The following is a 24,821-nucleotide window of genomic DNA, read 5'->3' on the forward strand; positions in this document are numbered from 1 at the left end:
AGTTTTACACAAGGATTTCATTTTTGAAACAATAAAAATCATATTTTAGTGTCTCCATAGTCTGAGAGCCATAGTTTTTTCAGTTTTTGGGCGATTGTCTTAGTTAGGGTATGATTTTAGCGGGATGAGATGACGGTTTGTTTGGCACTATTTTGGGGTGCATATGACTTTTTGATCGCTTGCTATTACACTTTTTGTGATGTAAGGTGGTTTTTTTTATACCATTTTTTTTTTTTTTACGGTGGTCATCTGAGGGGTTAGGTCATGTGGTGTTTTTAAAGAGCAGGTCGTTACGGACGCAGCAATACCTAATACGTTTACTTTTTTTATTTACTTAAGTTTTACACAATAACAGCATTTTTGAAACCAAAAAATGATGTTTTAGTGTCTCCATATTCATATAGTTATTTTGCTTTTTGGGCAATAGTCTTTGGGCAAATTTTTGCGGGATGAGGTGATGGTTAGATTGGTAATATTTTGGGTGGTATGCGCCTTTTTGATCGCTTGGTGTTGCACTTTTAGTGATGTAAGGTGACCAAAAAATTGTTTTTTTAGCACAGTTTTTATTTAATTTTTTTGATGGTGTTTACCTGATGGGTTAGGTCATGTGTTAGTTTTATAGAGCCGGTCGATACCCAATATGTGTACTTTTCTTTTTTCCCCCAATTAAAAAAAAAAAAATTTCCATTTATTTTGGCAAAAGGATATTTTTTTATTTATTTTTTTACTTAAAACTTTACTTTTTTTGTAAACTTTATTTTTTTCACTTATTTTTTTGTCCCACTCTGGGACTTCGACTTTTGGGGGTCTGATCCCCTTTACAATGCATTCCAATACTTCTGTATTGGAATGCATTGGCTGTATGTGTAATACAGTGTGTATTACACATACAGCTTCCTGCCTGTGAGATCGCTCTCCCCCAGAAGGCAGCAACGAGGCCTGAGGAAGGCATCACGCTGACTTCTATGCCATCGGGTCCCCGTCACAGCAGCACGATACCCTCGAGGATATAGCATGTGCGCAGTTATCGGTGATTTCACCGATGCCGGCACTTGCAGCAGGGGTCCGGCTATCAGTGACTGCCGGACCCCTGCCGCGGATCTGGTGGACGCATCTCTTGCACCCGCCTGATCACAGCGCCGTACATGTACGGCGCTAGTCCTCAAGTCACGGACATCTGCGCCGTACATGTACGGCGCGGGTTCTCTACAGGTTAAAGGGCCTCTGATTAACCCCAAATAAAGTTCAGCTGCTCTAGTTGGTCATTCCTGAAATTTTCTTAGTCGCATTCCACAGCAAAAGCCATGGTCCACAGAGAGCTTCCAAAGCATCAGAGGGATCTCATTGTTAAAAGGTATCAGTCAGGAGAAGAGTACAAAAGAATTTCCAAGGCATTAGATATACCATGGAACACAGTGAAGACAGTCATCATCAAGTGGAGAAAATATGGCACAACAGTGACATTACCAAGAACTGGACATCCCTCCAAAATTGATGAAAAGATGAGAAGAAAACTGGTCTGGGAGGCTACCAAGAGGCCTACAGCAACATTAAAGGAGCTGCAGGAATATCTGGCAAGTACTGGCTGTGTGGTACATGTGACAACAATCTCCCGTATTCTTTATATGTCTGGGCTATGGGGTAGAGTGGAAAGACGAAAGCCTTTTCTTACGAAGAAAAACATCCAAGCCAGGCTACATTTTGCAAAAACACATCTGAAGTCTCCCAAAAGCATGTGGGAAAAGGTGTTATGGTCTGATGAAACCAAGGTTGAACTTTTTGGCCATAATTCCAAAACATATGTTTTGCCCAAAAACAACACTGCACATCACCAAAAGAACACCATACCCACAGTGAAGCATGGTGGTGGCAGCATCATGCTTTGGGGCTGTTTTTCTTCAGCTGGAACTGGGGCCTTCGTTAAGCTAGAGGGAATTATGAACAGTTCTAAATACCAGTCAATGTTGGCACAAAACCTTCAGGCTTCTGCTAGCAATCTGAACATGAAGAGGAACTTCATCTTTCTTTTTTTAAATCAGATTCTTTTTATTAAAGATTTTCCATTTTAACAAAAGACAAAACACTGTCCCCCCCTTTCCCCTCCCTCCCTCCTCCCAACATACCCCATGGGACCATAGTGAGTATAAGACATTACATCATAATATCTGACAAATCACTGCCTTAGTTTTACATTATCTCAGTAACTTAACTCAGAACCGAGCAATTGTGTGCAATGTGGTACGCTCTACATAGATAATCAGAAATGTATAGATATACAAGATATTCACCTATTTCCGAAACCCTTAAAGTTAGTTATCTTATTCTCTCCGCCCCCCTCTTCAATTCCTTCCTATGCCACACTCATTCACTCACACACTCTCTCATTCCATTACAATTGCAGATTATAGTGTTGAATCCATAGTGACCATATCTTTTCGAACTTTTTTAAACAGTTCCTTTTTTGATATACATAATTTTCAAGACTAATCAACCCGTGTATTTTTTTTCCCCATTCGTCCACTGATGGCGGTTGTCTACTTAGCCAATGGAAAGCTATTACCTTCCTAGCCTGATATAAAACCCTAATGACAGCTAATCTTTTCTCAGACATTGAATTTGGTATACTCACACATCCTAACATACATACAGACTCGGTCATACTGAGCTCAACATCAAAAACAGTTTTCACCAGTTCAACCACCCCTACCCAGTATCTTCTTAGTCTAGGACAATTCCACATCAAGTGAATGAGATCTGCATTCGCAACATCACACCTCGGGCAACAATCATCACTTCTATATCCCATTTTTTTCATCATGACAGGAGTTTTATATACTCTATGTAAGAACAAGAGTTGAGACACCCTTTGAGCCTCACTCACTGCAACCTGCGTGAAGTCCTCCAGGACAGTATCACATTGTTCCTCCGTTAAGTCAGGGGCATCCCTCTTCCACTTATCGTACAATTGAAATTGTTGCTTCTTAAATTGTGCTTCCATAATACATGAGTAATTTAGAGATATCACTCCTTTTGTACCTCCACTAGATTTCACCAGGTCTAATACTGAATTCTTCTTCGCAGGGCTAACTACTACAATCTGGTCCTGAGCACGTATCGCATGTCTAAGTTGCAGATATAGTTAGAATTGGGACTTCTGCAGCCCAAAATCTCGCTGCAGACTTGAGAATTCCTTAAGTATATTATTATCAAACAATTGGCCCATATACTTCAGTCCCGAAGCCTTCCATACTTTTAACCCACTAATCTTATTTACTTCAGTATACATAAAATTCGGCCAAATAGGAGTGATGTCTGAGTAACCTTGAATACCTATTTTTTCTCTGGCCTTCCACCATGCATTATGAATAGCATTGAGTGTTCGGTATACCCTGCCCTTCTCATGAAAAGTACCCTCCTCCAGAGCAGATCTCAGGTTTTGACATCCCACCAATGACTGAATGATTTTGCTGGCTGTATCCAAGCCATCCGTCGACTCCCACCCCCTCATATGCTGCAATGGAACTTCATCTTTCAGCATGACAACGACCCAAAGCATACATCCAAATCAACAAAGGAATGGCTTCACCAGAAGAAGATTATAGTTTTGGAATGGCTCAGCCAGAGCCCAGACCGGAATCAGATTGAAAATCTGTGGCGTGATCTGAAGAGGGTTGTGCACAGGAGATACCCTCGCAATCTGACAGATTTGGAGTGTTTTTTCAAAGAAGAGTGGGCAAATCTTGCCAAGTCAAAATGTGCCATGCTGATAGACTCATACCCAAAAAGACTGAGTGCTGTAATAAAATCAAAAGGTGCTTCAACAAAGTATTAGTTTAAGGGTGTGCACACTTATGCGACCATTTTATTTTATTTTTATATTTTTTCTTCCCTCTACCTAAAAGATTTTAGTTTGTTTTTCAATTGAGTTGTACAGTTTATAGGTCACATTAAAAGGTGGAAAAAGTTCTGAAATTATTTATCTTTGTCTCTTTTTTTTACATCACAGAAACCTGACATTTTAACAGGGGGGTGTAGACTTTTTATATCCACTGTAAGTATTCAGACCCTTCACTCAGTACCAAGTTGATGCACCGTTGGCAGCGGTTACAGCCGCCAGTCTTCTTGGATATGATGCCACAAGGTGTGCGCACCTGGATTTGGGAATTTTCTGCCATTTTTCTCTGAGGATCCTGTCAAACTGTTTTAGGTTGGATGGGGACCATGGTTAGACAGCCATTTTAAAGTCTCTCCAGAAATATTTGACAGGGTTAAAGTCAGGGCTCTGGCTGGGCCACTAAAAGACATCCACAGAGTTGTACCTAAGCCATTACTGTGTTGTCTTGGTTGTGTGCTTAGGGTTATTGTCTTGTTGGAAGATTAACCTTCTTCCCACTCGTAGGTCCAGAGTGATCTGGATCAGGTTTTCTTTAAAAACATCTCTGTACTTTGCTCCATTCAGCTTTCACTAAAATCTGACCAATCTCCCCCAGCTGCTAAACCCCCCCCCCCCAGCATGATGCCACCGCCACCACAATGCTTAACTGTAGGATGGTATTCAGCACCGCTTGGTTTACTCCAATCATGACGCTTAGAACTTAGGCCAAAAAGTTCAATCTTGATTTCATCAGACCAGAGAATCTTCTTTCTCAGTCCAAGAGTCCTATAGGTGCCTTTTTTTTGGAGCTTAGCCAGAGTGACTTTTCCCCCAATTACTTAGGTTGTTGGGGTGGCTAGCTCTAAGAAGAGTCCTGGTTGTTCTAAACTTCTTCTATTTAATTACACTGTGCTCTTGGGAACTTTCAGTGCAGCAGAAATTGTTTGTCCCCTTTCTCTGTGCCTCCACACAATCCTGTCTCTGAGCTCTATAGGCAGTTCTTTCCTCCTCATGGCTTGGCTTTTGCACTGACATGTCAACCTTATATAGACAGGGCTGGGTCTTTCCAAATCATGTCAAATCAATTGGAGTTTACCACAGGTGAACTCCAGTCAAAGTGTAGAAACATCTCGAAGATAATCAAGAGAAATGGGAGATCGCCGGAGCTAAACTTCAAGAGTCATAGCAAAGGGTCTAAATACTTTTGTCCATGCAAAATTTTTTTTTTTTATAAATTAGCAAAAATCTCTAACAATCTGTTTTAAGGCCACAACATAACAAGATGTGAAAAAAGTGAATGGGTCTGAATACTTTCCCAATGCACTGTATTTTGACTCAGTATTTCCAAACAATGAGACAGAGCTACTCCCATTCGAGAAAACAATACAGTAAAGCAACACACATATAATACAGTCAGAGTATGAATATAAAAGAAAATCTAAATTACTGAAAATATATAAAGTAGCATTACTTACATACTGTCAAATTAAACTCAAATACATTAAAAAAAAAGCTACCAGAATGTAATATAGGCTGGACAAGCCCAAACACAGGATAGAAAGCTGTCTTGTTAGTTTTATTACAAAAAGCAGCAAACAGAGATTAACAGATATGGTTTCAAAAGGTGCTCATATACATCAGATCAAGGCGGCCGAACCCACCAATATTGGCAAGCCAGCAGAATTTCTCATGTATATGACTACATTCAGACTCTCCCCCGACAGATGATGTCAGGTGAAAACAGTATTGGGCATGTTGAACTTTACATGCCTAATCCTTTTGTTCTCAGGGGAAATAAGCCACAAGAGGTGACTGGCACTATTATACTCCCCTCTTCTCATTCTAAGCAATGTACATGTATATGGGAGCATGATCAACCCTACAAGGCAGTATGCCTGGTTTAATAGGGTTGATAATGCTTCAGGTTAAGGTTTGTTTATAAAAGGAAAGCTACAGGGAGCATTCCAGCATTGATACTACCCATAAAGAACTGCTGTTTAAGCAATTTTTAAAATAGCATCCTCTCCATTTTCCTTTTTTTTGAGAAATTTTGTATTTTTACTGTTTGCCCAGATTAAGATGGAGCCATAAAATAAATTGTACCGATATTTGATGTTTCTACAATGTGTCATGCATATACTAATGTTCTTGATAAGTTGTGATATGGTACATTTGTTTCAGTATAGGAATACACATATGTATCATATACATGAAGCAATGCTTTAGGGCAGAAAATGCAGTACTTCACAGAAGAAAAGCTAGGGAAAACAAGGGTTACAATCTACATTTATCTTGAAAGGGAAATACTTTAAAAAGTAAGGCACATGTATCTACCCTCAAAAAATATCTCAAGAGAGAACTACACTGCCTGTCCAAAAAAACCTTGTCGCAACCTGGATTTAACTAAGCAAATAGTTATGAGCCTCCTATTGGATAATTACTGCATGGGGGCGATTATCTGTCAGCTGGCAATAAGTTATTTAACCCCAACTGGCAATGAGTTGCTTCTCATTTCTTAAACAACCATGTCGAAAGACACATCTCGTGGTCATGGAAAAGATGCTAGTCTGTTTGAGAACGGTCAAATCATTGGCATGCATCAAGCAGAGAAAACATCTAAGGAGATTGCAGAAACTACTAAAATTGGGTTAAGAACTGTCCAACGCATTATTAAAAACTGGAAGGATAGTGGGGACCCATCGTATTCGAGGAAGAAATGTGGCGGGAAAAAAATCCTGAATGATCATGATCGGCGATCACTTAAATGTTTGATGAAATCAAATCGAAGAAAAACAACAGTAGAACTCAGGGCTATGTTTAATAGTGAAAGTAAGAGCATTTCCACACGCACAATGCAAAGGGAACTCAAGGGATTGGGACTGAACAGCTGTGCAGCAGTAAGAAAACCACTAATCAATGAGGCAAACCAGAAAAAAAGGCTTCAATTTGCTAGGGAGCATAAAGATTGGACTCTGGAGCAATGGAAGAAGATCATGTGGTCAGATGAGTCCAGATTTACCCTGTTCCAGAGTGATGGGCGCATCAGGGTAAGAAGAGAGGCAGATGTAGTGATGCACCCATCATGCCTAGTGCCTACTGTACAAGCCTGTGGGGGCAGTGCTATGATCTAGGGTTGCTGCAGTTGGTCATGTCTAGGTTCAGCAACAGTATGTACTCCAAGAATGAGGTCAGCTGACTACTGAACATACTGAATGACCAGGTTATTCCATCAATGGATTTTTTCTTCCCTGATGGCTCGGGCATATTCCAAGATGACAATGTCAGGATTCATCGGGTTCAAATTGTGAAAGAGAGGTTCAGGGAGCATGAGACATCATTTTCACACATGGACACAGAGTCCAGACCTTAACCCGATTGAGAATCTTTGGGATGTGCTGGAGAAGGCTTTGCACAGCAGTCAGACTCTACCATCATCAAGGCAAGATCTTGGCGAAAAATTTATTCAACACTGGATGGAAATAAATCTTGTGACATTGCAGAAGCTTATCGAAACAATGCCACAGCGAATGCGTGCCGTAATCAAAGCTAAAAGGCTGCCAACAAAATATTTATGGTGGCGACTTTTTTTTTGGACGGGCAGTGTATGTTCAATTGCCCGATATTCATGAAAATATATTCTTTGTATTTGTAAAGAACCCAGAATGGACACATATACAATAAAATGCTAAACTGACAGCACTTCACAAAAAGTACTCAAAAATAATACCATCTATTATCCTCCATAAAGGCTTGAGAAAGGTGCCAGGGAGAAGCCAAATATCTCTACTGTGTGGGCATCAGTCCCCTGGTGCAGGCACCCTGTATAACATTTTCATCAGTTGTATGGTGCTGCTTTTTCTTATATATCATACATGCAGAAAACATACATGTTAATGCATATAACATATAAGAACATCAAGTACAAAATCATACAAAAAGGAAATTACCAGAATTACGATGTAGTATAAAAACACAATTACCTATTAGAAGCTCCAATTCCCTATCAGTCACTTCTTTTCTAATAAGTCCTGATACAGTATACTGAAAAAATAGATCCAGGACAATAAAATTTCTTCAAGGCCACTGTCACACTGTCAATACTTGGTCAGTTTTTTGCATCTTTATTTGGGTCCAAAACACAGAAGCAGCACATATTTCCATGATACTTTTTCTCTGTAGGGTCCATTCCTGGTTTTGGCTTATAAACAATGGTGCAAAATACTGATCTTGTGAAGGCGGCCTTACTATCAATTCTTCATTAAACTCTTGCATATCCTTTGCTTTAAACTACATGTGCTAATCTCAATCTTCAGGTAGGAAGAATACACTATTTATCTCATTGATGACAAAAATATTTCCAGACAGCTCAAGAGAAATTCTTTAGAGAACATCCAGAAATACTGTATAAAATATGGCTTACCAAACTATTGCAACACTGGTCATAGGGGTTAAAGGGGTTATCCAGGAAAAGATAATGACATCCTCAGGATAGGTCATAAGATATGCCTGGGTGCGACACCTGGGACCCCCCGACGATCAGAAGTTAGAAAAGGCCTTGAGCGCCGCAGCCTCTTCGTAGGCGAGTGACATCACTGTACATCGGTCACATGGCCTAGTTGCAGCTCCGCCCCATTCAAGTCAATGTGGCTGAGCTTCAATACGAAGCACTACCACTATAAAGATGTACGGTCCCTAATACAGCTGATTGGCGGGGGTGCTGGCACTTGGAGTCCTGCTGATGTGATAATGACCACCTTTCCGGAGCACAGATCATCATTATCATTTCCCGGATAACCCCTTTAATTGCCGGGACAGTAATTCACACTTTTAATACCTGAAGCATGATTGTTTTCCCAGCATTTACATTTTTCATGGGTACTTCGTGAAATTTTACATTTAACATTAAAACATAACGTTTTGTAAAAAAAATGCATAAAAATGAATGTTTGAGGTTCAAAGTCTGTGCCAAGTAGAGCCTGAGATGCACAACACTTCCTAAAAAATAAAAGTACAAGATGTGCAGAGTTCACATATGTGACTTATGAATACAGTATGACAACATGCACATATCTTAAAGGAATTGTGCAGCCTGATTGTATTGATGATCTATCTTCAAGATGGATCAATATCTGATTGGCGAGAGTCTGACACCCGACACCCCCGCCGACCATCTGTTTGAAGAGGGGGCGGTGCTCCATGCGAGTGCAGCTTCCTCTTTATAGGACTCATGCACACGATCTAGAAAATACAGACCCTGACCGAGTGCATGCCACCATTTCTTTAATTAACTTCTGTAGAAATGTTATATCCTTGTCCGCAAAATGGACAAGAATAGGAAAAGTAAAAAAAAAAATTTGGAACGGGCGAGTGGATGGTGACAGCACATGGCATGCTCTCCGCATTCTTTTGCATTCCCTAGTGAAATGAATGAGTCTGCATCTGATCCGTAAAAATCTTGGATGAGATGCGGACAGAAATTATGGCCGGTGTATGAGCCCTTACACTGCCTGTCGTCTCTGAAGTGACACTAGCTCCATTCACTTGAATGGAGTGAGTACTTGAAATTATACTACACCACCGCTACAGGGGAGACAACGCATAGTGTAATGAAGAGGAAGAAGCATGGAGTGCAGTCTCTTCTTCAACCAGCTGATCGGCAGAGGTCCCAAGTGTTAGACCCCCAGCCGATCAGACATCGACAGGCATTGAGCGATCAGCTATATAATCGCCCTGCACAACCCCTTTAACATATTCTCCAGAACCAAATCTCCACAATCCAAGTGCCAATAAAAATCAGTCATGAGAGTACAGTTGTCCTATTCAGGCACAGGATGGTGATTAGATGCATATAGTGGAACAGGGAATACTAGCTCACCGATGTCTAGTGTCTTCTGTGATCCAGTGCGCACATCATACAGAAAGATGGTGAAATGTGGTCCTGCAGTTTCATGAATAAAGTTTGATGCCATAGAACCAAACGTAAGCCTCCCTCTGGATGATAGAAATATTGCTTCTCTTTTTACCATTTTAGTAAGAAACAAAGACCCCAAAAGACTCCCTGCTGGACAGCCTGCCAGATCTCTAGTGGTAGTGTGAAACTAGCCTAAGAGAACATATATGCTCTGACTAAATAAGAGGGGTGATAACAAGTAGAAAAGTTTCTGCATCATCCCCTGAGTCATTGGAAGGCTGTACTGGGAGAGAAAATGGCAGTAACAGGCGATGATGACTCTTTCTTCTCATTTCCCTTGCAGCTATCCAGCCCTCTCTTAGGCTACAGTCACAGCCCCATTAGTGTCTCCCAGTACTAATAATGCCCCCGTTTGTAGTGGCTGTTAGATGAATGCACTCCTGTCTAAATGGCAGTTAAAAGCAGACATGTCCAAAAAAAAAATCTTAACTGTCGCTATTCACGTTCCATAAAAAAAAAGAATGGCGATGTAAATAGCCCTATAGACCTCTACTGGCTCTAATTACGGCTGTTGGTGTGAATGTAGCCTTATACAGACACCGAACCAGGTTTATCAAGCAGTATTTTCTTCTTCAAACTAGTACTGCACCTGGAATATTACAACTATTAAGCCTGTTATCCTTCGAAAGCTAAGATTCTGAGTCTTTACATAATACCAAGATCTAGACCTACTATCTAGCCAGCATTCAGAATCATGATGCATTAAAACACATCCTTGGCAGATGGGGAAGGTTTAAGTGGTAAAATACGTGCATGTTCACTGTTTACACTAAAGTCTAATAATTGCACTTTTTCTTCTTTTTTTTATCCGGTTTGTGATAAGAAAAATATAAAGAAATCCAACATACCTAAACCACTCTGCTTCATGTCTGACGGCTGTCTGGCATATGAAGTGAAGAGACGGTAACCACCAGATTTCGAAGAGGTCTCTGAAAGCACCTGGGGGTCAGAGATAATGACAATGAAACAAAGGAGAAACATTCTCAGACAGCAGTGTTAGGAATATGTACACAGGAAAACAAGCAAGGTAACACCACAGCAAATGTTTCTCTGAGGTTTATACTAGGATACATTCACACAAGCGTATTTTGTTTCCGTGTCCGTTCCGTTTTTTTGCGTATTGGATGAGGATGCATTTATTTCAATGGGTCCGCCAAAAATGTGGATAGCTCATCGGGTGCTGTCCGCATCTGTATGTCCTTTCTGCAGCCATGCAAAAAATATAGAGCATGTCCTATTCTTGTCCGTTTTGCAGACAAGGATAGGCATTGTTACAATGGTTCCGCAAAAAAAAACAAAAAAAGAAAAAAACTTATTTTTTGTGGATCCGCATTTTGGGGATGCTAAATTCATACAGTCGTGTGAATGTAGCCTTAGGAAGGGAAAACAGATAGCCGTGGTATTAGGCATGAGAGGAACGAGCAGGCAAACAGGCTATAAGCTAAGTGTGGGAGAGCCTAACCACAGCAGCGGGACGGACCCGAGGCCAAAGCTGGTTAGATAGCTCGTGGCTGAGGAAAACCCAACAGGCCCCATACACATTAAATAATTGGCAGCTTTGGCCGATATACATCTATTCTAAAGCAGAAAAATCGGAAGTTTCAGTATTCAGATGGAAAGCTCCGCCAAGGACTGCCTTAGTCTTAAATCGAGTATTGCTTTTTTCTTATCACATTTATGGCTCTTTGTTTTTTTTTGTTTTTTTCCCCCAGAAACTGAATAAGTCCTTTAACTACAAAATACCAATAAACAGCTATGAACAATTTGGAAGAGATTAAGTAATGCTAATTATTATTATTACACATGTAGTGTTAATGAAAATTATTTGAAATTACCCACAGCTTTAATCTATGATAAATCTGTCCAAACTGCCAAAAACGTATTAGAGAACGGTATATACAAATGAACATCTTTGCAAATATTGCAAAACTATGCAGTCACTGATCCAATGCATCTTTAATATACTTTGAAAATAGTCTTCACTGTAAATCAACCACTGTTTTGTATGTACAGATGCTATGGAGATTTATGGGTCTCCATGTTTACAGCCTACAAAGAGACCATGAGTAGTCCTACAAAAAGACCCTGGTAAAAGAGAACGGGTCCACAACAAGCAATAAACATGGTGCAGGGTTTTAAAGAGGTTGTCCAACAAAAATATTTTACATTATTAAACCAGCACGGGGCCAGGCAGTGAAAACATCATAATGTCTGGCCCCGTTAAAGTGCAGAAGGTGCAGCAGTTGCAAAGATAGCTAAGCCTCATAGGTACAAACCTGATAGTTGCTCTCCCATAGCATGAACTGATAGTAAAATTGACACTATGAAACTTGCAGTTTTTACATCATTTTGAATTTACACAAGATCTTAGGGGATTATATCTACTCCTGGTCAATGTCAAACTAAAATTGGCATGGCAGAGGAGGCAAGTGAAGCCACATTGTAAGTATCCCTATTAGATCTTGGCCTACACTACAGGTAAGTAAAATTTGAGGCTGTAAAGGATAATATTCCAGTAAAATGAAATAACTATACAAGAGGCATTTATGATCGCTCATCAGATTCTGCTAAGCAAGCTATAAAGTTGAAACGGATTACTGCTTTACATTGGCACTAGTCTGCAAAACCATTCAATTTTTAAATGATCTAGTTGAGAAAAAACATTTTCCAGTGGTAACAATGGTCACTCAAAAGCCCTGCTTACTATAGCACCACCAAGGCTCATGATTTCCTCTACTTATGCACGATTCAATCTATGAGAACCGATGACATAATTTACAGAGAGGCTGTGAAGATACAGTGGCATGCTAACATTTGGGCACAGTTAAGCAAGTTGAAGATGAAATGATCTCCAAAAAGCATAAAGTTAAAGATAACACATTTCCTTTGTATTTTCAGAAGAAAAAAAAATGTCTTCAACTTTTACATTTTCAAAATAACAAAAAAGGAAAAGGGCCCATAGCAAAAGTTTGGGCACTCTGCATAGTTAGTACCTAGTAGAACCCTCTTTGGCAAGCATCACAGCTTGTAAATGATTTTTGTAGCAAGAGTCTTTCAATTCTTGTTTGAGGGATTTTTATCCATTCTTCCTTGCAAAACTCTTCCAGTTCTGTGAGATTTCTGGGCTGTCTTGCACACACTGCTCTTTTGAGATCTATCCACAGATTTTCAATGATGTTCAGATCAGGGGACTGTGATGGCCATGGTAAAACCACCAGATTGTTCCTTTTGAGGTAGTCTATTGTAGATTTTGAGGTGTGTTTAGGATCATTATCCATTTGTAGAAGCCATACTCTTTTCAACCAGCTTTTTTTTTTTTTTTTTTTTTACAGGTGTTATGTTTGCTTCTAGAATTTACTGGAATTTCATTGAATCCATTCTTCCATCTAATCTGTGAAATATCAAGCCATTGGCTGCAACACAACTTCAAGCATGATTGATCCACCCCATGCTTAATGGTTGGATAGGTGTTCTTTTCATGAAATTCTTTTTCTCCAAACATACCTTTTCTTATTGTGGCCAAAGAGTTCCATTTTAACCTCTTTGGTACACAGGACTTGTTTCTAGTGTTGAGCGCACTTGTTGAGCTTACAAAGTTCGGGTTATCTAAGAATTCAGTTATGGATTCTGCTACCACGGACCATGTACACCAAACTTGAAACAAAAGTTCACTCATTTCCTCTTGTTTCCAAAATGCCATCAGGCTTGTTTAGATTTTCTTTAGTATACTCCTGACGCTGAATTTTGCGATGAGGACACAAGAGAAGTTTTCTTCAGATGACTCTTCCATAAAGGGCATATTTATGCAATTGTCAATAAACAGCAGAACAATGTAATACAACTCCAGAGTCGGCTAAATTCGCCTGATGGTCTTTTGAAGTCAAGCAGGGTTCTGATTTGCCTTTATAGAAATCTTACAAGCGCTGTCTCTAACATTTTTATTGGTATTCCAGATTTTCTCTTGACCTTCACTGTTCCTGTTAACTGTCATCTCTTAATTACATTTCAAACTGAGGAAATGGCAACCTGAAAACTCTTTGCTGCTGTTTTTTTGGGACAAAGTTAGAGGAGTCTGGGTATTTCAAAAACTTAGAAAATTTGCATCACCTGGCCTTTACTAACGATGATGGTCACCAAGCCTTAACCCTAACAGTCTATGTAAGATCTGAGACCTCAGTTGAAGTTATCTAAGTGCTCAACTCTCCTTGGGTTCCCATACTTTTGAAGGTACCCCTTTCCTTTTTTCACTCTAAAATTGTACAAAACCAAAATAACACATTGTGTAAGGGATCGCTCTCTCTCAGTAGTTTGGCAATGACCAGACTTCCTCATCAAACCAAGGGTTTTTTCAAGCATAAACCGTGCTTTATTTGTCACACAGCACATCACACTTCCAAGTTTGGCCTCACTTGGCACCATGAAGTTGCAGCTTCACCTCACAATGTGTTACTCAACAACAAAACAACAAGCGCTTGCCTAGCTAGGGACTCACTATACAGAGGTTCTCCCTAACTCACCTCTAAGGTAAGTGTTCACCACGAGGTATTCAGCTTCGGTCAGACAGCATCCTAGCTATGGACCAGTGCAACCACCAGTCTTCCTGGTGGAAGCACGAAATACCTTGGGGGAATATAGTCCAGCAGTCCTCCAACTCTGACCGATGCAACATCTCTCTTCTTCAGGCGTCACTGGGTCCCCCCAAACACAAGCTTCCTCAGCCTTGTGGCCGCCCAGCCCTCCTAGCTGGGACCACGCAGGCCCTCTCCAGGTCTGTTCCCTGTGGCCCCCAACTCCCTCCTCTCACACTGAGGATTGTTTATCCCCAGTGATTATCGCACCTGACCTCACTTCAGGCCAGGTGAACACCCTCCTCTAATAGGTTTAGTGCACCATTCTAGGAGACCCATGTCTTCCTTCATATACAGTATGAGGCCTGTCACTGCCTCACTATTGATATTGCTTAAAATGTTGAAAAGTGTGTTTCACCTTTACCTTTATGCCTTTTGGAGATCATTTCATCTTCAACTTGCTTAACTATTCATAGTAACAGTAATCTTGACCAGGGGTGCCTAACTTTTGTATGCCACTGTACATTGTGGTCTTATACCAATATATATTTGTCTGAAAAAATGAACAGTTTGGGAATAATTTATGGGTATTAAAATTTAAAGGGGTTGTCCGGGTTCAGAGCCTTTATTTAGAACCTTTATTTCCCACCCCGGCAGCCCCCCTGACAGGAGCATCGGAGCAGTTCATGCTCCGATGCTTTCCTTTGCCCTGCGCTAAATCGCGCCAGGGCAAAGGCATTTTTTGGAGATGACGTCCCCATCTCTGATGGGCGGGATATTAAGCACTGCCCTAGCAGTAAAACTGCTAGGGCAGCGCTTAAAGCCTGCCATCAGAGCCGGGCACGTCACCGAACACACTGCCGGGCGGGAAGTTTCCGCCCGGCAGTGTGTTATTGTAAATAAAAGATTGCTTGCCTACGCAATTTAGCGCAGGGCAAGGGAGTGCTTTGGAGCATGAGATGCCTCGATGCCCACATCAGGGGCTGCCAGGGTGAAACCCCTTCTAAGTTTAAGTTTGCAGCTACTGGGAGGTGATAATAACTGAACTACAGGAAGTGTATAAGTACAATAATAAGTTAAAGGGGTTGTCTCACTTCAGCAAAATAGCGGTATTATAGGTACTAGAAAAAGTTAATACAAACCACTTACTAATGTATTGTTATTAGTGATGAGCGAAGTGAGCTTCGGATTCCTAGATCCGAAGTCACTTTGCTCAAAACTTCGGAATTAATGTTGTACGGAGATCCGTCTCCGAAACAGCATTAAATGTACGGCCTCCGATGAGGCAAAGTGAGTTATTTGCGAAGTCTTGCGAGACCTCAGTGAATACCTTTGGTATTGATTTTTAAGTGGAAAAACCAATTTAAAACTTGGATCCGCACTGGCTGCGGTTCCGAGGTACCAGTCGGAACTGAAGCCGAGTTCGGATCCAGGTTTTGAAGTGGTTTTCCACTTTTAAAATCAAATAAGGAGTTATTTGGCCATTTTGATACTTTTTTCCGTTATGCCATTAACCGTTTGGAAAAATATTTTTTACTTTTTAATAGTTTTCAGACGCCAGTGATGCCCATGATGTTTATATTTTTTTTATTATTTATGTATTAAAATTTTTATTTTTTAATTTTTTCAACTCCCCTCTAGGAGGCTACATTGTCACTACTTTGTTTTTTAGAGAATATTACTATACTTCCATAAGGAGTATAGTAATTCTCTAATTGCTGATCACCTATGTTAGCCCTTAATTGCTGATCACCTATGTTAGCTGCCACCTACTGGCCAACATAGCTGCTCTAATACGCTGGGTCTCTTCAGAGAGACCCAGCGTATTACAAATAATGACCGGCATCCCCGATTGCCGTACTGAGATGCCGGTCTCAACCCAGAAGCGCGCACTTCCGGGTTTTTTACCCTTTAGATGCCGTGATCACACTTGAACACGGCATCTAAAGGCTGTAGTGTCTGCATCTTTACTGGTCGCAGACAATAGTAGTAGGCCTCTGCTGTTTCAAACAGCAGAGGCTCGTTGGCTATGGCGCCCTCTGCACGCCATAAGCAGAGCAGAGGCAACAAGTTTAAAGACCCCACCAGTGCCGTACAAGTATGGCACAGGTAGCGAAGGAATCATCTAACTAACTAAATCAGTTCTGTTTCCAAAGCCATAAAACAATACAAAAAGTTCCCTCTTGGGCATGTTTCCCTGAGTGACTGATGCCAACATTATTGCAATGCACAAAGCATCACTCCATCACAGTAAAATGAGGTTGACCGTAGAACTTTTACATCTCAGCCAACTACACTGTAAATGTGGTTCATGGTCTCTTACAAGTTATCTCAAGGATTCATCAGCCTAGGCCAAGCATTGCTTAAACAACGTATACAATAAAACTGTGCACCAAACAGATTACCGCTAGCTAGGGCATGAGTCACACAGCAGTGTTGGTCATTTGTGTGCTATGGGGACTGCACCTGCGTAACACAGTCCGTGCTGAGATACTCGCAACATGCACCATTTTTGCCCAAGACTTTTTCATTCTAGTGAATGGGTCCAGGGGAAAAAAAATAAAACTCACCCAGATGCCATACAGATGTCGACATGTCAACGCCTTTCTGGTGGAATTCAGAATGGCCGCCTGAATCAGGCCTAATACATAGTAAAATATTACTTGTAGCTATAGTGAACTGGTCATTCAGATTAATACTACTACTGCACACACAGCTGCTCTTCAAGTAGATATTTGGAACATGGAGATATCAAAGAGAGTCCAAAATAACAGTCAAACAATATTGACTGCACACACATAATAGGAGAGATGAAAACCTGATGAAAAACACAGATCAATACAGAACATGCAAGGTAGTCTATTTAATGCTGAAAGAATCAATCTGCATCCATCTGTAGCAAGCGCCCACATTTTGAACCATATGCATGCGCCTTACAGCAGAGCACAATGAACCTCTTGCAATAAAGCACTTAGTTCAGATCACTTAGACGAGACACTTATTGACATGGAGTTTTATATATATCTATATATTTTTCATTTTTAGGCAATTATGTGAGCCTACTAGAAATACTGCTGCACACTAAGGGAACTATCTTTTGGTTAAAGGAGTTGTTCCACGAAAAATATTCTACAGTTTTCAAAGCAGTGCCTGAATCTAAATACTTTTGTAATTGCATGTAATTACAAATTTAGCATAGTCACTGAGTTAGGCTACTTTCATTAGGCTACGTCTTGCTCCACATCCCAGGACGGAAAGCAAACCGCAGCATGCTGTGGTTTGCTCTCCGGTATGAGAACGCAACGAAACGGAATGCATTTTGGAGCGTTCTGTTCTGTTCAGTTATGTTTTGTCCCCTTTGACAATGAATGGGGACAAAAAGGAAGCGTTTTTTTCCGGTATTGAGACCCTATGACGGATTTCGATACCGGAAAATATTAACGCTAGTGTGAAAGTAGCCTAATTCAATAAAATGTATCTGTATAGCGCCACCTGCTGTTTGGTCTTCTCATATTTCTTTGACCTGTTCACTGAGAAGGCCAAACATGCAGTTTCATCCTTCAACTACCTCCAGCAGTGACAAGGAGAGAGCTACAGAAGAAAGACACACACCATAAGAAAGGACACCCCTGAGCTTCCAGCTTGATATAAATCTAGCAGAGCAATGGGGAGATCTCTGGTCCACGGATCTCTGATCCATGTGTGGTACAGGGCTGGTTCTAGCTTTGTTGGAAAGAGACTGTCATGTACTGTATGATGTCCGATTTCTATTTTTAACATTAGTCATGGGATAACCTCTTTAAGACTAAAAGTTAACTGTACATTTTTACAATGTTCATATTATAAAGGGAGTCTGTCAGCAGACTAAACTGCTGAAAGCACTAGGTAGGGGATTAGAAGAGCAGTACAAATATAATTTTTGTGGAACTTTGATTATCAGGAGTAGTTTTAATATGAACTTTTATTCTGCCAGATTCTGCTCCTGCAGGTTTGCAGGAGGTGGAGCTTCACTGTGAATTACTCTCTGCCTTGAGCTGCTTCACAGCCCCGCCCCTCTGCTCCTGACTGACTGTATCCAACCAGGAGACCACTACAGCCACTACTGAGGGCAGAAGGGATGCGCTGTGATGCGGTTCAGCCGCTTGGGCTGGGCTCAGCCTCCTCTTCCTCATAGTAGAACAGCCCTGCAGAATAAAGGTTTATATACATATCACTATTTATAATCAAAGATCCATTTGTTTTGCCCTTACCTAGCACTGTCAGCAGTTCAAAGCTGCTCACAGATTCTCAGAGCCAGTATTACTTTCTTCTTTTTACATCTGAGGTATTCAACTGAAACAAGCAAAAGGAGAGAATCTAGCAGCTAAGTGAAAGTGGAAAATTCAGGAATACAGTTAGCGGGAATCAGGTGGCTGATGAACTCAATGTAAAAATGAAAAAGAACACCTGTCGCCATGATGCCAGGTTAGTGATGGACATGGCTCTGGACTGAAGGGTGATGGAACATGGAGAATGATTGGGTTTTCCTGATCTTCTCCTCCGACGCCCTTTTTGTGGCATGAACTCCAAATTCCCTATGTTTTTGGTATTCATCACCTGAAATCAAATCCGTGGACAGGAAGGTTTCAGGCCAATTACAACTGGCTGAAGAAATATAAAGGTTAAAGGAGTTGTCCGGGCTTTTAATATTGATGACCTATCCTCAGGATAGGTCATCAATATCAGATCAGCGGAGGTCTGACACCCGGCACCCCCGCCAATAAGCTGTATGAGGAGACGGCGTGTGCAGTGCGCACAAGCCGTCTCCCTTCTCTCTTCCTGCTCACCACTGCTTTGCCATAGACATACAGCAGAGAGCAGGAAGAGAGAAGGAAGACGGCACCTGCGCATCAATATTAAAAGCCCGGACAACCCCTTTAAGCTTCCACACTACTGTAGGGTCACATTATGAGATTAATAACATTATAATGAAATACCCACTAGCTCTATAACAAATGGCAACACAATACGGACACTTCTGCACTAACAGAGATGGCTCTTCACACATTATGAGGTAAAAAATGGAGAACACAACATAACACAACATAAAAAATCAGAACACAACATTAAGGGCTCATGCACACAACCATAAATGGGTCTGCGATCCGCATCTGATGGTCCGCACCCAAAAAAAGCTAATGCAAGCACTACTTTTTTGCTGTGCGGTGGTACGGGTAGAAAGCCCATGGAAACACTTCGTAGTGCTTCCATGGGCTTCTGATCTATGTCTCCGTTCCACACCACGAGTATCTTACGGATTTCGGAGCAATTCAAGTGAATGGGTCTGCATCCATGATACGGTGCACACAAAGCCGGTACCCCTATATTGTGGACACGCTGTTTATAGTCGTGTGCATGAGGACTAACCCTGATGTTAAAGCCCACAAGTACTGTGTAAGGGGGAAAAATGGTTTAACAAGAGTTCTGGAAAAATTGTTCTGATCTCTTGTAAAGTGCAAAGTAGGACTGCACGATAAATCGAAAAAATAATCGAATCGCGATAATCGGCAAATGCGATATGGCGATTTGGCCGACCCGAAAATGCCGCGATTATATATGAAGGGGCCCCGCGCACAAAACTGGCTTTGCGTGTAAAGTATTTTACTAGTGTGTGAAACAATCTCTCTCCTTTTGATAACATGGCCGCCTCTGTACTCACTTTCACGATGAATGCAATGCACTGCAGCGAACGGCAGCGAGCGGGCCGGCCGGCGAGTGACTGACGTCATTTAGTAACGCTCCTGCTTCCTGAAGTGGGAGGAGCGTTACTAAGTGACGTCAGTCACGCGCCGGCCGGCCAGCTCGCTCCCGCTCGCTGCAGTGCATTCATAGTGACAGTGAGTACAGAGGCTGGACCGGTTATCAATAGGAGAGAGATTGTTTCACACACTAGTAAAATACTTTACACACAAAGCCAGTTATGTGCGCAGTTTAGGACACATGAGGGGACACATAGGGCCATGAGGGGGACCACACATCCCCTATAACAGCGTCCTCCACGGATCCACCCCATAACAGTGCCATCCACAGGTCCCCATAAGTGTCCTCCACAGATCCCCCACATAACAGCGTCCTCCACAGATCCCCCATAACATCGCCCTCCACAGATCCCCCATAACATCGCCCTCCACAGATCCCCAATAACAGCGTCCTCCACAGATCCCCCATAACCGCGTCCTCCACAGATCCCCCATAACAGCGTCCTCCACAGATCCCCCATAACAGCGTCCTCCACAGATCCACCACATAACAGCATCCCCCACAGATCCCCCACATAACAGCGTCCTCCACAGATCCACCACATAACAGCATCCTCCACAGATCCCCCACATAACAGCATCATCCACAGATCCCCCACATAACAGCATCATCCACAGATCCCCCACATAACAGCATCATCCACAGATCCCCCACATAACAGCGTCATCCACAGATCCCCCACATAACAGCATCATCCACAGATCCCCCACATAACAGCATCATCCACAGATCCCCCACATAACAGCGTCATCCACAGATCCCCCACATAACAGCGTCATCCACAGATCCCCCACATAACAGCGTCATCCACAGATCCCCTACATAACAGCGTCATCCACAGATCCCCCATATAACAGCGTCATCCACAAATCCCCCACATAACAGCGTCATCCACAGATCCCCCACATAACAGCGTCATCCACAGATCCCCCACAACACAGCGTCATCCACAGATCCCCCACAACACAGCGTCATCCACAGATCCCCCATAACTATGTCATACCCAGCCGCGTCAGCGGCTCATATGGGAAAATCCAAGCAAATAGACCTCTAGCACAATTCCCTTAAAATATTGCATCGCACATCGTTATCGCAATTTTTAGGGCCCTAATCGCAATCGCACAAAATTCCCATATCGTGCAGCCCTAGTGCAAAGTTAAATGCCACCAAGATAATGATAAAAAAAAACAATAAACATTGAAGGCTATAGCTATAATAAGGGCTCTGATAAAGAGGATTGGATCTCTTAAAATGGCTCACAAAAATTTGCTTGTAAAAAGGGAGGTTTGAGATATGAATATTGCTAGGGGATGGTATTATACCTTAAATGGGAGCATGTGAGACCAAATGTCAAATCAATAATGACAAAAGTTTATCAAGCACAACAAAGAGATCAAAATGCAAAAGAATAATATCCATAATTCCACTTTAGGGCTCTTTCACACTTGCGTTGTTCTGTTCCGGCATAGAGTTCCGTCCTCGGGGCTCTATGCCGGAAGAATCCTGATCAGAATTATCCCAATGCATTCTGAATGGAGAGAAATCCGTTCAGGATGCATCAGGATGTCTTCAGTTCCGGAACGGAACGTTTTTTGGCCGGAGAAAATACCGCAGCATGCTGCGCTTTTACCTCCGGTCAAAAATCCTGAACACTTGCCGCAAGGCCGGATCCGGAATTAATGCCCATGGAAAGGCATTAATCCGGATCCGGACTTAAGCTAAACGTCGTTTCGGCGCATTACCGGATCAGACGTCAGTAAAAGCAAAAAAAGGAAGAGACCACTGTGGTACTCAGCAGAAGTGGCCAAAATCATTAAAAACAAAAAGATAGCATTTAGGAATTATAAAAAAAAACAAAACGAGGATGACAGACAAATTTATAAGATTAGGCAGAGAGAGGCCAAACAAGTTATAAGAGCTTCCAAAGCACAGGCAGAAGAGAAATTAGCTCAGTCAGGAAAAAAAGGCGAGAAGGCATTCTTCAGATACATAAATGAAAAAAGGAAACTAAAACAAGGAATTACCAAATTAAAAACAAAAGAAGGAAGGTATATAGAAGAAGATAAAGAACTAGCTGACTGCCTCAATGAATATTTCTGTTCAGTTTTTACAAAGGAAAATGAAGGAGAAGGACCTCAGTTAGGAAAGAAGACTAATGAATCTTTTGATGCATGTGTCTTTACAGAGGAAGAGGTTCTAAGTCAGCTGTCTAAAATTAATACAAATAAGTCACAGGGGCCTGATGGGATACACCCAAAGCTATTAAAAGAGCTCAGCGTTGAACTAGCAAAACCATTAACAGATTTATTTAACCAATCGCTGGCAACAGGAGTCGTCCCAGAAGATTGGAAATTAGCAAATGTTGTGCCCATTCACAAGAAAGGTAGTAGGGAGGAATCGGGCAACTATAGGCCAGTAAGCCTGACATCAATAGTGGGGAAATTAATGGAAACCATACTTAAGGAGAGGATTGTGGAACATCTAAAATCCCATGGATTGAAAGATGAAAAACAGCATGGGTTTACTTCAGGGAGATCATGTCAAACTAATCTTATTGATTTTTTCGATTGGGTGACTAAAATAATAGATGGAGGAGGTGCAGTAGACATTGCTTATCTAGACTTTAGTAAGGCTTTTGATACTGTCCCACATAGAAAGCTTATCAATAAAGTGCAGTCTTTGGGCTTGGACTCCCATATTGTTGAATGGATTAGGCAGTGGCTGAGGGACAGGCAACAGAGGGTTGTAGTCAATGGAGTATATTCAGACCAAGGTCTTGTTACCAGTGGGGTACCTCAGGGATCTGTTCTGGGACCCATATTGTTTAATATCTTTATCAGCGAAATTGCAGAAGGCCTCGATGGTAAGGTGTGTCTTTTTGCTGATGACACAAAGATTTGTAACAGGGTTGATGTTCCTGGAGGGATACACCAAATGGAAAAGGACTTAGGAAAACTAGAGGAATGGTCAAAAATATGGCAACTAAAATCTAATGTTGATAAGTGCAAGATAATGCACCTGGGACGTAAAAACCCAAGAGCAGAATATAAAATCAGTTATACAGTCCTAACCTCAGTATCTGAGGAAAGGGATTTAGGGGTCATTATTTCAGAAGACTTAAAGGTAGGCAGACAATGTCATAGAGCAGCAGGAAATGCTAGCAAAATGCTTGGGTGTATAGGGAGAGGAATTACCAGTAGAAAGAGGGAGGTGCTCATGCCGCTCTACAGAGCACTAGTGAGACCTCATTTGGAGTATTGTGCTCAGTACTGGACACCATATCTCCAGAAGGATATTGATACTTTGGACAGAGTTCAGAGAAGAGCTACTAAACTGGTACATGGATTGCTGGATAAAACTTACCAGGAAAGATTAAAGGACCTTAACATGTATAGCTTGGAAGAAAGACGAGACAGAGGGGATATGATAGAAACTTTTAAATACATAAAGGGAATCAACAAGGTAAAAGAGGAGAGAATATTTAAAAGAAGAAAAACTGCTACAAGAGGACATAGTTTTAAATTAGAGGGGCAAAGGTTTAAAAGTAATATCAGGAAGTATTACTTTACTGAGAGAGTAGTGGATGCATGGAATAGCCTTCCTGCAGAAGTGGTAGCTGCAAATACAGTGGAGGAGTTTAAGCATGCATGGGATAGGCATAAGGCCATCCTTCATATAAGATAGGGCCAGGGGCTATCCATAGTATTCAGTATATTGGGCAGACTAGATGGGCCAAATGGTTCTTATCTGCCGACACATTCTATGTTTCTATGTTGCATTTTCAGCACTGTTATAGCATTTACTATAAGAAGTAGTGTTAACATCACTTTCAGAAGTGATAAGTCATATTGTGTGAATACTGTGCTTTGTTAGCAAGTTTCTAGGTGAATTTGCTACCTGGCCCAACTGATTTGTACTGCCCTGATTTAGAGCACAGTTTGGAGGTGGAGGCGCCCAAGCACAGTGTGCTCCCATTCATTTCTATGAAGCCGATCAAAATAGCCGAGTCGGAGCTTTAGGTAATGTAAAAGTTTTGTGGAACAGTAAAGTTCTAAGACTGTGATTCAGTGATGGGTGGCATTTATTGTTTAATGACATTGTCGGCCTTCCATTTTACATAAAAAATTGAATAGTGAAGAGTGTTATACTGCATGGGGGCCAAACTCATCTACCTCAGTGACAGCCATGCTAAATTTTTTGCGAATCTGACATAAATAAGCACTTTTTAAATAGATCTTCAGATTCACATTTTATGTTGTAGCCTTGTGCTAAAATAAAAAGGTTAAAATGTTCCACATCATTTTGCACTCAGAACCCCCTAATGACAATGTGAGAACAAAATGTTCAAAATCTTTGCTCATTTATTCAGGCCGAAAAACTAAAATCTTGCATTGACGTAAGTATTTAGACTCTTTACTCAGTACTTAACTGAAGCACCTCTGGCAGCGGTTACAGCCTCCAGTCTTCCTGGGTATGATGCCATAAGGTTTGCACACCTGGATTTGGGGGTTTTCTGCCATTCTTATGTACAGATTTTCTCAAGCTATGTCCGGTTGGATGGGGTACATTGGTGAGCAGTCATTTTCAGGTCTCTCCAGAGATGTTAGAT

General features: G+C 41.4%; 1 protein-coding gene and 1 long non-coding RNA gene across 13 annotated transcripts in view; both read right to left on the reverse strand.

Annotated features, from left to right (window-relative positions):
* PPIP5K1 (diphosphoinositol pentakisphosphate kinase 1) overlaps nucleotides 1–24,821 on the reverse strand; it is a 276,308-nt gene that overhangs the window by 80,336 nt on the left and 171,151 nt on the right. For all 12 annotated transcript variants that reach the window (XR_005775595.1, XM_040414088.1, XM_040414089.1 and 9 more), the window contains exon 25: nucleotides 10,694–10,784. Coding sequence is in view for 11 of the 12 variants with exons in the window: in XM_040414088.1 (XP_040270022.1) it covers nucleotides 10,694–10,784 (91 nt within the window). In the remaining variant the exon portion in view is untranslated. The remainder of the gene's footprint in view (nucleotides 1–10,693; nucleotides 10,785–24,821) is intronic.
* On the reverse strand, nucleotides 11,798–24,723 carry LOC120985887. Its single transcript, XR_005775597.1, has 3 exons — nucleotides 24,592–24,723; nucleotides 13,872–13,878; nucleotides 11,798–11,809 (listed from the first exon to the last, which is right to left on the reverse strand). It is a non-coding gene; the product is annotated as an uncharacterized LOC120985887 (long non-coding RNA).

Source organism: Bufo bufo, chromosome 1 (genome assembly GCF_905171765.1).
Source record: "Bufo bufo chromosome 1, aBufBuf1.1, whole genome shotgun sequence".
NCBI lineage: Eukaryota > Metazoa > Chordata > Amphibia > Anura > Bufonidae > Bufo > Bufo bufo.